The 16026-nt window shown below is 38.4% G+C and overlaps 1 protein-coding gene across 2 annotated transcripts in view; it reads right to left on the bottom strand.

Moving 5' to 3' along the window:
• The window catches only part of BIG (auxin transport protein (BIG)), an 83155-nt gene that overhangs the window by 9162 nt on the left and 57967 nt on the right, over window positions 1–16026 (bottom strand). Inside the window, exons 5-10 of one of the 2 annotated variants that reach the window (XM_089822693.1) lie at window positions 15297–15908; window positions 14991–15171; window positions 9200–9440; window positions 4498–9081; window positions 4158–4380; window positions 3302–3706 (exon numbers count right to left, since the gene is read on the bottom strand). In XM_089822693.1, coding sequence (XP_089678819.1) covers window positions 3302–3706; window positions 4158–4380; window positions 4498–9081; window positions 9200–9440; window positions 14991–15171; window positions 15297–15908 — 6246 coding nt within the window. The remainder of the gene's footprint in view (window positions 1–3301; window positions 3707–4157; window positions 4381–4497; window positions 9082–9199; window positions 9441–14990; window positions 15172–15296; window positions 15909–16026) is intronic. The other variant, XM_089822694.1, reaches the window with a different exon arrangement.

Below are 16026 nucleotides of genomic sequence, written 5' to 3'. Positions count from 1 at the left end.
TCCATGTCTTCCATTACAGGCACAGAATCTTCCTACCATGCCTTTGATTTCTTTCTTACATTCACAATTTGGCTCTGATACCATGTTAAGTTTTGAAGAATCATTTTCTGTAAATGTAATAACACTATCATTTTTTTGTGTTTTCCAAGTGCAGATTGGAATGAATATAAATACGAGTAGAGTAGACATGTCTCTATGGTAATTTAAAATTAAATAACCATTTAGGCAATATTTATAATAATATATATAAACATGCCCGTTCATGGCACTGGCAGGTTTTATCCTATTTCAAATAGGGAAAAAGGTATGCTGGTCGCCACCAGAGGAAGGATGGGTCAAAATTAATTTTGACGGGGCTGCCAGAGGAAATCCAAGGGTCTCAGGGTGTAGTTGTGTTGCAAGAGATTACAAGGGCAACACTCTTGCATTCGTAGCCAAACATCTGAATGATGGCATGAACAATGTGGCAAAATGTTGTGCAGAAAAAGAGGCTCTCATGTTAGGAGCTAAACTGGGAATTCGAAAACTCCATCTGGAAGGAGACTTGAAGATCATCATTAATGGCATCAAGGAAGGGAGGTTGGAAGCATGGCAACTAGATAAATATATTCAGCAGATCAAAGGATTGCTATTGGAATTTGAAGATTTCAAGGTCTCCCACACCTATTGAGAAGCAAATAAGGTGGCGGACATGTTGGCAAACATGGGCACAAATGTTGCCATAGGAACTCAGAATGAAATATTTGAGGACCTCAGATTTTCCGTGTTAGATTAAAGAGAAATATTATGATTCAGCCACATTAAAACAATATTCATCCTTGCCAAGCAATTGAGGAAGGCATCATGACTCCAACCCCGATGGCATTTATCATTCTATAGCATGCAGAGATCCCAATCTTTTGCGCGTGTCTGACTGTTAAATCATTCATCGACACCCCTGGCACTTGCTTGTTTCCAAAGGGTTTGAAACAAGTTAAATTCAGGAGAAAGCCAAGGCAATGCACAGAAATTTTTCATAGGTGATGGATATGTAGGCAAATTTTGCTTTAGGCTCTAAGAACCAAACGCAATCATACGACATCTTAAGAACATATTTGTTTTTGAAGAGCCGGATTTCATTGAGGGCATATTATAGATTTTTGGGCCGGATTACTTGGATGACTACTGGAAGAGGCGCTCAAATTTGGATGTGGCGTCTCTGTTTATGGTGTTGGCACTAATGGTAGCTGAGACAAAGGAGGAAGTTTGTCGGGTAGTTGCAATGTGTGTGGATAAATAGTGGCTCTAGGGGCTGGAAGAAATTCTGGAAAGAGTTGTTTTGGGCATGGACATTGAGATGGGCGAGGAGCCTTTGAGATTGATCGGTGGAGGGGAGTCGTCGGTTCAGACCCTGGTTGTATGGTCCTCTACAAGCCCAAAGGGAGTGCATGTCCCAAAGGCAGAGCAAGGCTGGAAAAAGATCGTGGACTTTTTTAAAGGGAAAATCTGGGTTTTGGAGGAGAGCAAGCAAGGTTTCATTAAGGCTACACTGTGCAAGAGCACGCTAGCTCCAGGGCAGGCCTTGCGTCACCAACTTGAAAAGAAGGAGGAGGGGGAAGCATCTTCGACACAAGGAATGTGGGTGGATGCCTCACTGCTTGAAGAAGAGGGAGCCAGCTGCAGCAAGCATCGTCAGGCTAAGCAGGGTATTTCAAGGCTGAGCTCTGTGCAGGATGGCCACTCTACGCTAACATTCACTCGCAAGGAGGCAGCCTGCTGGTTTAAAGATTAAAGATTAGTCTTAGGAAATCGGTGGTGGAGGTCGGTCAGCACATGTGCGCAGTTTTCTCTGTGGTGTTTTGTGTTCTTGAATTGGGTGGTTTGTGCTTTTTGCAGAAGTGTTTATACTCTTCAATTTTGTAATGAAATGTGTATGGCCTAGGGGATGGGTAGAAACACGGCAGTAAGGTTTATGGCCATACTTTCAATTGTAGTTCCTCTCTTTTATATCAATATAATATCCATAATATTACCTATCAAAATATATATATATATATATATATAAACATCACTATATAATATATATACATATATTATATATAATATATATTATAAATAATATATATATAAGTATATTTAGGAGAGTTTTTCTAATGGATGATTAACCAATAACCATAGACAGATTATCTCTAGGTCCATTCAATCCAACTGAAGCTACAACATTAACAAAAGGTTGTGATTATTCAAAAGGATTGTAACTCTTTGAAACAGGCACAACTATGAATGCTTATGGCTCTAGCTAAAAGACATATACGATGAAGAGATGTGACCTCCTTCAAATGGGAAGATATAAAGGAGAACTACGAATCAAATGAAATAGAGAAAGGAGTACAGATCTAGTGCAGATTTAGAACAGAAGTATAAGGATGGATCTGCAATAAGAGTTGAGAAGGAAGAACAAAAAAGAAGAGGATATACAGATCTTAAATGGGACATGTGCTGATTTTAGTAGTGAAGACAGGTTTGATTACTGAGAGATAGGTAAATATTAAATAAGGACTGAAAGGGGAAATAGTTGTCAAACTAGTACATCTTTTCATAACAAAAGATTGTGACTTTTATAAGGACATTAACAAATGAAAGTGTGTGCGACTCCCTACGCTCAAAGAAGATATTAGGGATGAGAAAGTTCCATTTAAAGAGGATATCAAAAAAGGGAGAACAACTAGGAAAATGAAATATTATTCTCAAAGGCAACAATAGAAATAGTATTAGTACCTCACAAGTGAATAAGTATTGCGATAAAAAGGGCGTGAGCTCCATCATACAAAGGCAAGGGAATAAGGCCTACAGTGGAGTGGACGTTAGTTACATCATACAAACACACTATTTGTAAAGCATAGTCCATATGGAAGAATTATTGTGAGAATCAATAGCCATATATAGGGAGATTATATTGCACTAGCAATATAGTCAGTTTGCATATACTTAATCCTTATTTGGTGATCACAGGACCTAAATAGGGTTTACCTTGTTAAAAGGCATTTCAAGTGGTAAAGTTATATCCCTAACCATCTTAATATTCTCATTTTTATGCAATTTGTGATTCTAGGACAAAAATTAGAGCAATCCCCAAAAAGGGACATTACAAAGGACCAGGTAAACAAAGCATTCTTCTAGGCTAACAATACCAAACTCAACCATTCCCAACCTTCCAAATAAAGAGAACTAAAAGATCTATGTAGTAACTGAACTACATGTACAAGAATAATGGAGTCAGAAAAACATTTATTTAATTTAGCTTAAGTCCTAATGAAGCTACCTGAAGTCTGTATGTCACTGTCATTGGTGGACAATCTCTGCTTGCTGCAGCTCCAGAAACAGATAAAACCCCACTACCAGTTACATTATTTGTAGCTTGATTGTGCGTCTTTTTCCATACCTGCTCATATACTTGAGCAATACTGAGATCGAGAGAGATGATGTTTCCAGCTACAAGCAATTCCATACCATAGTCATCTTCTAAAAGACCCAATAAGTCCAACTGATGACAGATTTTGTTTTTCACATCACGCATTAGTGGACCAATTTCTGCACTGGAATATGGATTTTTTGTCATTGATCCCCTTATAAACTCTTCTTGTGTATGAGCCTTACTTAAAATCAACAAGTACACTGGCTCAGGCTTTGATGGACAGATTATATTGCATAGCTGCTCCAAAATGAACTGCACAATAAGAAAACTCATTATGTTTTACGACAGATTGACACACAATCGAAAGTGTTAATACAAGTATTGTAAGTACAACGAGTTTAACTGGTTATATTCCTGGATAATATCAGCAAAGTTAATTATAAGTAAATTTAACATTTAGTAAGTGCAAAGAAAAGTTCTGTATACAACAATTAAACCATGAAAAATTGCAGATGAAACCAACAACAATTTATCAGATTATCCCATGCTTCTGCTAGAATAAACCAAACAGATCACACATATAAAACATCACAAGATACAAAATGGATGGCAATGCACAGTTCATTAACATCAGAACAGCTACATGGAAATTATTGCAATGCTCAGTGCTCATTGCGCAACTTTCCTTTCAGCTGCTTAGGGTTATTGCATCCATTGTAATAGAAGGAAATGTTTTTTAAAAATCATTTAAATTTTCACATACCAGAATTGTACGCCCCTTCCTCTCCAGACCATGAATCTGTAGACCAGATATGCATGCCCATATGAAATGGCGCTTGTTCTCATCACTCTCATTTAGAAGGCAATCCAAAAGCTCTCTTAAGAGACGGTTACAATCACTTATCAGCTTTGTCTTTTGTACAATGAGACCTCTAGTAACAAGCAGTGCCTCCAGTACTTGAGACAGAAATCTATCTTTCATAAATCTGTATTTAATTAAATAACGAGATTAATAAAAGTAAGCATTTACAAGAATGATATGACCTTAACTATTGAACCTGCCAAACAATATACATATAGAAGGAAGGATTAACACCACATACCTTGAACGGATGTTTGGCACCTCTAGAAATTTGCTGAGCAGCTCAATCAATTTATGAAGGATAAAGCCTTGTGATATGTCCATATGAAAGCTTCGCTCCTGTGCTTCTATTCTAGCCACCTCTTCTGTTATTAGCCTACATATTGTACTTAGAAACCCTCTTACTGTCAAATACAGACGTGCATCTTCAGGTTCAACCATCTTAAAGAGTAGCTCAAACAATTCCGCAGCACTTTCTCCTGCAGATTTTGTTGCTGGTAGCAAAGTCATGAGCAAGTTGAGAAACCTTGACCGCCTTGCTGAACTTGCGCACAAAACACTAATCAAGCCACACATTTCTGACCTTATAGATTGTGAACAGGCACTCAAAACCAACTCAGAAACCCATGAACTCTGCTCAAATGCTGAAAATTCATTGGTAAGAGAAGCCATACAAGCCCGCCTTTTCCATCTCAGGCCATACTTTAGTGATAGGTAATCTGACCTCTTAGAATCCCTACGGGACTTATGAAATGGTGTCTTCATAGACTGTGACACTTTGTATTGTCTCCTAACAAAGTCCAGATATGAGGCTCCCTTCTCCCACTCGGCATAATTTAACAGTTGTACATCTCGGCTTCTTGTATCCCTCTCCAGATCCCTTTCTGGTAACCCTGCCTGAGACTTGGCCCCATTAATATTGCTATTAAGCGGGGAGGATGCATTTTTATCAGTCTCATCATTTCTCACTTCAACGTTTACTCCAGATTTTACCATCTCTTTGTTGCTTGATTCTGTTTTTGGCGGAGTGCAGGCATGTGATATAATTCTCAGGCATGGAAGAATAATATGCTCAGCAATAGCCGGGTGGCGGGCACCAACCTTAACAGATGAAAATAATAAATGAAATGCAATGCGCAATCTTGCTTCCCAAAGTTCATCTGAAACTGAGCAAGTCTCTGAAAGCAACTGCAATTCTTCACGTATACAAGCAGCAATATCCATTGAACGGTGGTGCTCTAGGCAATACATGACTTTCTTCTTAATTAAATTATTTAATTCTTCAACTGCATTTGCATCACCTTGAGAGAAAGAACATAGCACAGATCTTGCCTGAAGACGAGCTGATTTAGGACCTTGATGTATGTTATTCTCAAACAATTCAGACAAGATGCCGGCAGTAACAAGTTGTTGCTTGCAATGTGGATGTTTAGACAACACTTGTAATAATTCTAAACACTGTGTCACAAAAGTGGTGGCACAACCATAACACCGATTTGGAGGTCTCACAGAAAGATATCTTGATGATGTTACAGCATTATCAGAATGTTTTTGTTCTAGATAGTTCATTAGGACACGACGGAGACCTTGCAATGTCTGAACACTTCTGCTCACTGAATCAAATGCTGCTTTGCATTTCTCACCATATAGCACACCTAAGAGTGCGATTTTTCTGTTTATTTTGAATGAAGATGAACCAGGTAACGAGACCATCAATTGTTGAACAGAGTCTTTTTGTTGAGAGTCCATCTCAGATTCACCAATACTTGAGACCAGCTTTAGCAATGGTTTTTTGAAACCTAAAAGCTGCTGATAGCGCCTGTGAGCATTTTCTGATTCTGCCTCAATAGCTGCCAATCCCTTTTTCATATCTTCATCATTTTCCATATTATCGAAAGAAAAGCTTGGCTTTGCCATGAAAGTAAACTCAAAACGGCCATACTTACTGTAGCCACACTCATTGCAAAGAAATGAATCAAGATTCTCATAGTTTATGTTACGACATTGCCTGCACTGATAAGCATTTTCATGGCAGTTACCACAAATACCATGTTTATCTGTTACATAGCGACTGCAACGAGGACACTGCAAAGACTCAAGTGATGAGGCCTGAAGGTTCTCATAGAATGAATCAAGCTCAATCATGAAATTGCAGGCTGTTATTGGTATAGGAAATTCGACTTTTAGCTCTGTCTGATTAAATGCAAGATGACAACTCTTCCCTCGTTTCCACAGTGACCAGTTATTTTTCAACTCTGACAAATCAGCAACAGGCCTATTATTATAATACAAATTGAGAACTTTCACCGATTTTGACCTGCGGGGATCATGAACATTCATTGTGACACTTTGAATAGTGTGGCTACCAGTGCATTTGACAATAATCCGGTTGTCAGTGAACTTTGTTTCAGACTTTAGACTATCCAACTTCATTCTTGAATAGGGCACTTCTGGGCAGCTACAAGTCACACATGGTTCACTTTCAAGATAATAGCCATCAAACTCTACCAAACTGCTAAGCGTGTTGTATATTCGACAATTGGGATGATTTGCCAATAGTTCATTTTGTGATCGGAGTGTATCAAATATGCTCTTGACTACATCTCCAGATAATGATGACTGTATCAACTCTGCCTCCTGAGAGTTGCCACTGTGCTCCTGAGTCCCCTTACCCAAAAGCCAAGTCAGAAGCTCGGTATATTCAACAATATTCTGTCCATATGAAGGCAAAACTGACACTTTCTCTAACAATGATGTTAGCAAAAGTCCCCGAAACAACTGCTTCCCATGGTGCCAAGTACCAAGGAGGACAGACTTAGCTTCCACCCGGATAGATGTCGAATTCCACTCTAACAAAAATGAGTCAATAAAGCGCCTCAAAACCTTACCATCATCAGCTGCAAACTGCTCCACTGCTTGCTCCATGTCTAAGGAGGCTTTTTCAGTAGCAGCGTCAGTTCCCTCATCACCCTTCTTTTTCTTCTTTCCATCACAAGCCTGAGAAACAGATTTATTTGAAGTTGTAATTTCTTCTGAGACTTCTAGCTTTTGGTGGGAATGCCCTAGTTCCTTCCCCGTGTAAAATGATAAAGTAAGTAGTTTCAGGGTTTGAAGAACAGACTCTTCACCAAAGAAGAATACTCCATTCAACAAAAATTGTAGCGCATCAATATGCCTAGAGCAATACCTTTGCCAGTTACGAGGTCTAGCTGAAGCTACTTCAGAAATAGCAGATAAGCACTTTACCAGTTTAACATTCCTCTCATAAGCAACAGATGTCTGAAAACCTCCAGACTTCTTTACAAGCTTGTATATTCTCTTGAATTCTCTACTTATCTGCCAAGAATCCCTCACATTGTAATAATGACTTCTGCTTCCACACAAATGCAAAAATAACCTCCGTGCATATTTTCTCACAAATGATGTGTGTGGGTTACTGATATAGCTGCATAATACTTCTTGCCACCCATCTAGTTTGAGATCTCTATTTACAGATCCCTTGTATGCAAATTCTGCTCTTTCAGTTGGTCTATCTGGTTTTTCTGGCCGAATCAGATTGTAAAGCAAGCGAAAAGTATTTTCTAGCAGAAGCCTGTGGAAATCCACAAATAGGTCATTCCGATGTGCTTTGGCATAAGAATCCGAAAAATAGGGAACAAAGTTGCCAGCCGGAAACTCTCGCCTTACTGTTAATAGAGCCCCACAGGCTGCACCAGAAGTTACTGCTGGCCCTGATTCCAGATTTCTAGGTGTCTTGTAAACATGCAACAGCTGTTGCAGAATATCCATAAGATAATTAACAAAATGTTGTTGTCTTAAAACAGAGCATGCCCGATCTAACTGGGATGCAAACTCACTTTTTTCAGGATCGTCATTAGAGGACGGAGAACCCATTCCTGAAGATGGTGGTGTTCCCTGAACAATAGCAGAATCTTGAGAGTCTGTGCCAGCCCCAGTTTTGGACAGTGATTGATCACTGGCTGGTTGGTGCCAGTTTCTAAGCATTAGTGTAAAGAACATGAAAATGAGGATGAGTACCTCTCCAAAGAACGATCGTGTCTTGGCCACAAAGTGAGTGCTCAAATTTAGTTCATCCAGCATCATTTTCACAAATTTTTCCAAATCCAAACTTCCGGGTGTTAAATTTTCCATGAAAGGACCACCTATAGCAGAAGCCAATCGATAAAAAAGTTGCATGAGTGGAATGGCCCGTGAGCCTGGAGTTGACTTCATCCATCCCTTTATCTCTTCTATCAACTCACTAAGAAGCAGAGAGTTTACTGCACGTTTTGCAGCTGAAAGAGCAACTACTTTTGTATCATTTGCAGTAACAAGAAAATCTCTGCTTTCATTTGTTTCCACTGGGGGATCCAGTGGAGGTGAATTGTGTAAACTGATTTCAGTTGCCACTTGCAATAAACTTTCCTCACTCATTTCATCCATGGAAAACTGGATCTCACTCCCATCCACTGCAACTGAATCAACTTCAATTGAAATAGCTGACATCGGATGATCTCTTGAGTGAGGCTGTGGAAGCCTGTCTGAATCCATCACCTCGTAGCAGGCTTCACATAGATCAAAATCTGGGCAAACGTTACAATGCCAACGCCGCCTAAGAATGGGCACAGTTGAGCAACCATCACAGCAATACTGAACAGATGAAGTATTGGTATCTTCTTCAATCATCCCCTGGCCACTGCCTCCAGTGGCAACACTTGTGTCTGAAGGAACTGGCAAAGATCTGTTATTCTCTGTCACATCATCTGTTGCCAACATCGTCTGCTTTGGGAAGGGAACCTGAAGCAACCTGGAAGACATGGCCAAGCTGGAAGAGAACAAAAAATAAAGAATATTAGGCATTTGCCAACACAGTTATCCCAAAAGTGTCAATTTTCCCTAAAGAAAATAGAAACTAAAGCATATTTGAATATCAAAGCAGAAACCTGCAGGATGTCTGAACTGCCTCATAAGGAGCAAATAGAAGCCTTTTTAGTAATGCAACAGCAGGTGCAACAGTAGAGCATGTTGCTGCATTATCATTGCCATGCAGTGCAAGGCATTCTGCATAGCTATAGATAAGGTCAACAGCAGGTATGACAATATTGTTGATTGTTTGTGTATCTGGCTGCTCTAATTCAAGTATTCTCCACAATATTTCCATCAAACCATCAACAACTGCAGAGCCTGCAAATAAGTAACAATTAAAAAAAACTTAAAATAATGCCAAAATTAAAATGTGATGAACTTTTTAAAACTGGCATCGAAATAATGATAATGATTCTTTGATCTTCATATAGATGCAATTAAAAGGTAAAGATCAAAACATGAAGATATAATGGAAAGGTTCACATATGTCCAAGTGGGGTCACTGATCTGAATTGGATATTGCAAATAATCAAAATTCAACTTAGATTAGCTGCATTTATTCAACAGAATAAAGCAGAAAATGCAGGAACAAAGAAGACATAGAAAAACACAAATAACCACTAACCATCTGTTGTGTTGTACAACACACATGCCCCATTGCAAATAAGGACTGCCTCTTTAGCTTTAGCAGCTAGTAGTTTAGTAGTCTTACTGGTAAGTAGCAGCTTTCAAGGTCTTAGATGCCAAGTATTAGAATAGCCTTACAGTCAAGTCAGAGTTGAGGAAAGTATAAGGTTTCTCAATTGCCATATGCAGTTCCAGCACTTCGTCAAATTCCATGAAGGGTCAAGTCTGATATGACAATGGCAGACCTGATTTTGAATGTAAGTTCTAATCATTAAAGAGAATGGAAATCTGGTTGAAAGAGAAAAAAAAGTGGAATGAAGATGGAGATGAAGACAACTATTTAGTGGAAGTCTAAATGGGGATGCAAGAGATGATGGAACAATAAGGAAAGATTTGAACATGGAAAACATGAGGTTGTGAGATTCTTTTGGAGAATGAACAAGCTTGAAAATCATGAAAAAGAATGTTTTATAGGAACTAAGACTTGATACAACTAGGAAAGCCATCAAGGGAGAGGTCAGAATCTGACCATACCTTGGACAGAGATGTCCAAACATAGGTCGGAATCCGACCTCACATTGGATACGCTTGTCCCAAAAAAACCCAGAATCCCACCCCTTAGTCTTGACGAATTTTGAACGCCATGTTGGCTCTTTCATGAAAAATGGACATTTCAAGGTATAAACCAAGCTTCTCCATTGAAGCAAGTCTAAACCAAGGGGGAAAAAAGATCCTCTACACAAAACATGAAAATCAGGCCTTTGATTAAGGGAAGTGATGATCAAATTTTGAATTTCCAAGTGACATCAGCATCTAAACCATTGTGTTTCAGTCAAGAAATTTTTTTAAAGTTGGAAATGAAAATGTTAGTTTCTAGGATCGCTGCAAATGTACTAACAATTTGTTGGGATAAGGTGACTCAACCTTACCATGATTTATTGCTTTATTTGTGCTTTCTTAGAAAGTTGCTAAATGAAGCTGGATTCTTCCACAAGAAAAGACTTCGGAGTAGAAAAATAGAAAGCTTCTATTTTTTGGTGATTTATTGTCTTATGTTTTGTTTTATGCAAGGGTTGTGCATAAGAAAGTTTCTAAAATAATTTGTAGATGCGTTGAATGTAGGCGCTTTAGAAACTGTTTCCTCTTGTATGAAAACTCTATAAGTACAAAGCATTGTTGTAGAGAATGAAGAGAGAGATGAGAAGTTATTTACACAGGGGTTATGCTGCCGGATTTTTTCTAGAATGGAGCAAGATGTAAATCTCCATGTGAAGGCTGAAAATGTATTGTAACTTGTTGCTAAATAATACATTAGCTTGATGGTTTGGAGGGTGGGGTTTTTACCTGGAAAGGTTTTCCCCATGTATATCTGTGTTCTCTATTCTGTCACATTCTCCTAGTTTTATGATTGTAAAATAATAATTTGTATGTCGTAATGCTGCTGAAATTTATTTAGACCGGTAAATTGCAATCACTTTCCTTTAAAGTTTTAAAGGTGGGAAATCAACTATGTCTGTTTCCGCTTTTATGGCATAGTAGTATGCACTTGTATTTGCTTATTATTAGTTGTTCAAGGAACTAGTCTATACAGAATGTGCAAACTAATCTCAGATGACTTTCTGGAGTGCTCTCATTTCCCTTCAATTGGTATCAAAGCGCATTTTTGTGAATTGCATGTTGCTTGCATGTGAGGATTCACAGAGTTTTTGGTTCTGGGTATTTCTTCTATTAAGATTTCTTATAGCTTGCAAAGCTTGAAAAAGTTTGTTTTGAAAAAATTGACTGATAATTAATCCGTTGATGAGTGAAAGTCTTGCAGTTGATTTATTCTTTTAGGAGACAGCAGACATTTCTTAAAGGATGGTGAAGATAGAGAAAATAGAGTTGGTCATGTTGAAATGACATTGATCTAGAGCTCTTGGTTGACAACAGAATAACTCTTGATGCATGGGTATTTGAAGGTGTCTATTTTGTTACCTGGAATGCATAGAGTCTATGGAGTTGATCATTGGATGATCTGGAAACTTCTAGATAGCCTCTCTTTCTAGATAGCCTCTCTCTCTCAGATGCATGTACTAGTAGTGGTTGTAGGATTGGTCTACAAGTGGGCCTGGAGTTCAAGTACAATGTTTTTCTCTTGGATGTTTATACATGCATGGCTTGGATTCTTGTTCGTTGGATCTAAGGGGTTTATAGATGTTCCTTAAAAAAAAAATCTATGGTGATGTTCATCTATGATAAGCTCGAATTTACTGTTTACCCTATAATATTTTCCATTTTCTAGCTAGGTTACGCATATTACAGGTGTTTTAGGACTATTTGAGTGGTATTTAATGGATATATGGGCTTACATATCACTTGAATTACATTTGTAGTGCCTCATAGCCCTCTATATCCTGCCAACAATCATTGCAGAAGCTGAACATTCATTTTTGCTTGTTGAATGAACAATGGGAGCTAGAAACAAACTCCTACAACAGTTGCATTATCATCCCTTACATATTTGTAAGTGCACATTAGCCATCAAGAAGATCATAGAAGAAAATTTTTGCAAAGAGAAGTTCTTTTCTTTTCTTCTCTAATTTTTTTGTAAAAAAACATAAGACAAACTCTTTGCTTTGTTTTTCTTCCATTCTTATACAACATATTGAAAGAGCTAGGTTTTATGTACCCTTTTATTTATCAATGTAGCACCTGTCCCAAACCTTGAAGCACTCGTCCCCACACCAACTACTTGAGTACCCAAGTACCCCCACCTCCGTCATTCTACAACCATGCCACCGCTGAGATGGGTGCTGAATTTCTATTTGATTTTTTATTTTTGAATGTTACTATGGGTATGTTCAATGGTTCTATTTGAATGTTCAATGGTTCTAGTTCATGTTGCAATTTTGCTATGTTCAAGTATTTTTATGTGGTATGTTCTACTGAAACATCATTTCATAACTAGCATTTCAAGTTCTATATGTATACTATACAACATCCCTACCTGCCCCATCCTCCCCTGCAACTGTCACAAAAATGAGACCCATTTTACCCACCTCCCAAAAACTTGTCCCGGTGTCCCCTGACATACCCCAGTAGTGGTGTTACACCACTTTTTACATTATTACCTTTTAAGTGTTTTTTTATAAAATTTCTAGCTCCGCAAGTCACTTTAATTGAAAACAAATCTGAGTTCTCTTCCTATTTGTAGAAGGCACATTTTGGATTTGCAATAGATGTAATATTAGATATTCAAGTTCATATAGTTGTGTGGAAGCACATTTTTATGGCATACCTAGATAAGGCATCAAAATTTGGCCTGCAAAGAGAATGGTGTACCTAAAGAGAGTGATACCATGTGTTGTGGAGCAAGAGAAAGCAAAGGATCTAGTAGGTTGTAGAGCAACTCAAACCTTAGCAAAAATAATATCAAAGGGAATCAAACCTTATGACCCCATCTAATCCCAATGTTGTGCTAGATGGCCACTCATAAAAGCAAAGAGCCCACTACAAAGAAAAAGACTGAAGGGACTCTAGAAACTACATTGCAAAATGAGACTCAAGATCTTGACAATCAATACATAGCAAGAATGAAACTTTATGACCCAATCTACTCCCATTATTGTGGTAGATGGCCACCCATTTTTGGCAACTCATGAAAGCAAAGAGCCCACTACAAACAAAAGACCAAAGGGGCTCAAGAAACTACTCTGCGAAATGAGAATCAAGATGTATTTGTACAAAATTACAAATGGCTTGGCTCTCAATGTTGTTCGATCACCATATTGGCAGGAATGGTGAAAAAATCATAAGACTCCAAAAGGGTACATGGATCTCCGTTTTGAAAGTTGCAAGGTAACTTACTAGAAAGAGAGGTCAAGCTTGTAAAATTCGCCCCTTTGAGAATAACTATAATTTCCAAAAATGGACTTAAGTGCGTGACTTTACCAAGATGGTAATAAACCCATTTATCCCTAGCTTCCATCTTATCAATCAAGGATCCATAATTAATAGACCATGATGTGATCCTAGAAAACAACAATGATAAACAATGACCAACAAGCAAATTGGGACCAAAAAACCACCATTAATCAAGCCATTTATATCCATATCTAATATTGTAGGGAAAATGGAGTTAATACAAACATAATGTGAGAAAAGAAAAGTTACTCAGCCTATTTTCGGAAGACACTGTTGGAAATTTGTTCAACGCTACCCTCGGGATTTGTGACAAGGGCTTAACCACCTCCTTTGTACTATAAGTTGAGGGGTTGTATCGGGCATTGAGAGATCAGTCTTTTGGTGCAACGACAACACCACTCTAACAAGTGGTATCAGAGCTTGGTCATAGATTCGAACCCTTAAACCCTCGGGTATCGCTAAGAGGGAGATTGTTGGAAATATTTTCAGCGCTCCCCTCGGGATTCGTGACAAGGACTTAACCACCTCTTGTGTACTATAAGTTGAGTGGTTGTATCCAACACTGAGAGATCGATCTTTTGGTGCAACAGCAAACCCACTCTAACAGACACTCAACTTGCAAGAAAGTTGAGTGCAAATGTCCCCACTACAAAATCTTCACAGTTAAGAACCAAGTCTGGTCCCCCATATTAGGAGATAATTTTCACAAAATGGGCTGGATGAATTACAATCAGTCAGAAAATCATTTACCTTGATTCAATCAATAACTAAGAAGCAATGAGCATACATCTCACAGTCCTCTAGCTCTTAGACATTGTAAAAACTCCATGATTATGACAAATTGACAAAATCCAGGATAGCCATCACAACCTAGGGAGGTCACCTCCTGTGTATAAGACCTTGTGGGAACAAGGGTACTTTTCTGTTTACCGAATATACTGTTCAAAGTTTATGATAGGTATTAGCCTTACAACCAAAATCTAGAATAAACTGGGCCTTGCAAATTCACCAGCATTCCATTGCTAGCATGCAAGATGTATACTAAGAAAATCATAACATCAAGCTACTCTACTCTTAGCAAGGCAAGAAGGGTCACACATGAGCAAATTAAATAGTGAGCCACATATTTCTTACTATACTGCATGTATTGAATTTGTAACAGCCACTTCAATTTCCATTCATCTATATGCAGAATCCCCTTGGAAATGGGATATTTTGCCATCTCAGGTAAAGAATAACATCTGAGATAAGAAAGAGGAACCCACATAGAAAAAGGAGATAAAATAGGTCTACTTCAAGAAAAATAGTCTGGGTTTGATTAAGAGAAAAGAATACCATTACTCTCTAAAAATGCAGCTAGGTTAGGCCGCCGATGCAATGCAATCTTGCAAACTGCTTGCATCTGAGCTGCAAATTCTTGGATTACCCATGCAGTTGTTGCACCACCAATTCCTATTTTAGAACTAAGGACTGGACAAGTCCGCAGAACTCCAGAAAGACGCATCATATCTTTTACCTGAGTGCCATTGAGACAGAGCATATTATATTTGACTGAATTCCAATTTAGAAATCCTAGCCTTTCTACTTAACTTCAACAATATCATTAGCTAACAAAAGCTTGTTTAGTCTTGACAACCATACCTGATAGTACATCTCTTTCACAGGATATAAAGCTTGCAGAACTTGACGGCCAGATGACTGCAGTATTTGTTGCCTATCTGTTTGGAATATAACCTCTAATAATGGTTGAGAATTTCTTTTACTTGATTCAAGCCCAGATTCCTCTGAAATAACTGATCGTAGCCTGTATAAATTGTAGTACCCAGACAAGAGCTTGAGGCCATCTGCAACTACCTGTTCCTGAATAGAAGCACTTTGCATGCTTCTATATTTTCTTCCTGCTATTGATCCAGATGTTCCACCCAATGTTTGAGTGTCTATGTCCAAAACTGCATCAACCTTCTCCTTCCAACCAAAATCATCCTTAGCTCGGCCATAAACTTCCAAGGAGTCTATTCTGGGAAGAGAAGACCCATTAAAGGTTGGACCAATTGTCAGTGTAAATTCCTCATCAGCCAAAAGTGCCTCTGCATTGGTAAAGGGCATATCATACCAGCATCTCATTCCCTCCTCCAATTTAATAGTCCTTTGAAATATACCAAGCTCACGAGGAATGTGACTTGCTGATGTATTGCCTACTTGAACACGACAACCTACCATTACGATGTCTGGATTCGAATTGTACACAGTTACCTGCAAGAGAAAACAAAAGGGAATCAATTACAGATAAATGGTATCAAATTATCAATAGATACAGAACACAATCAAGATGATAAAACTTGTGCTTCTACATTGAATTTTCCAGATATCC

This window comes from Cupressus sempervirens, chromosome 3, assembly GCF_028749045.1.
Source record: "Cupressus sempervirens isolate cs-2001-9-10 chromosome 3, ASM2874904v1, whole genome shotgun sequence".
NCBI classification, from domain to species: domain Eukaryota; kingdom Viridiplantae; phylum Streptophyta; class Pinopsida; order Cupressales; family Cupressaceae; genus Cupressus; species Cupressus sempervirens.
The sequence above is the reverse complement of the archived record's forward strand: the minus strand, read 5'-3'. Positions and strand labels throughout refer to the sequence as shown.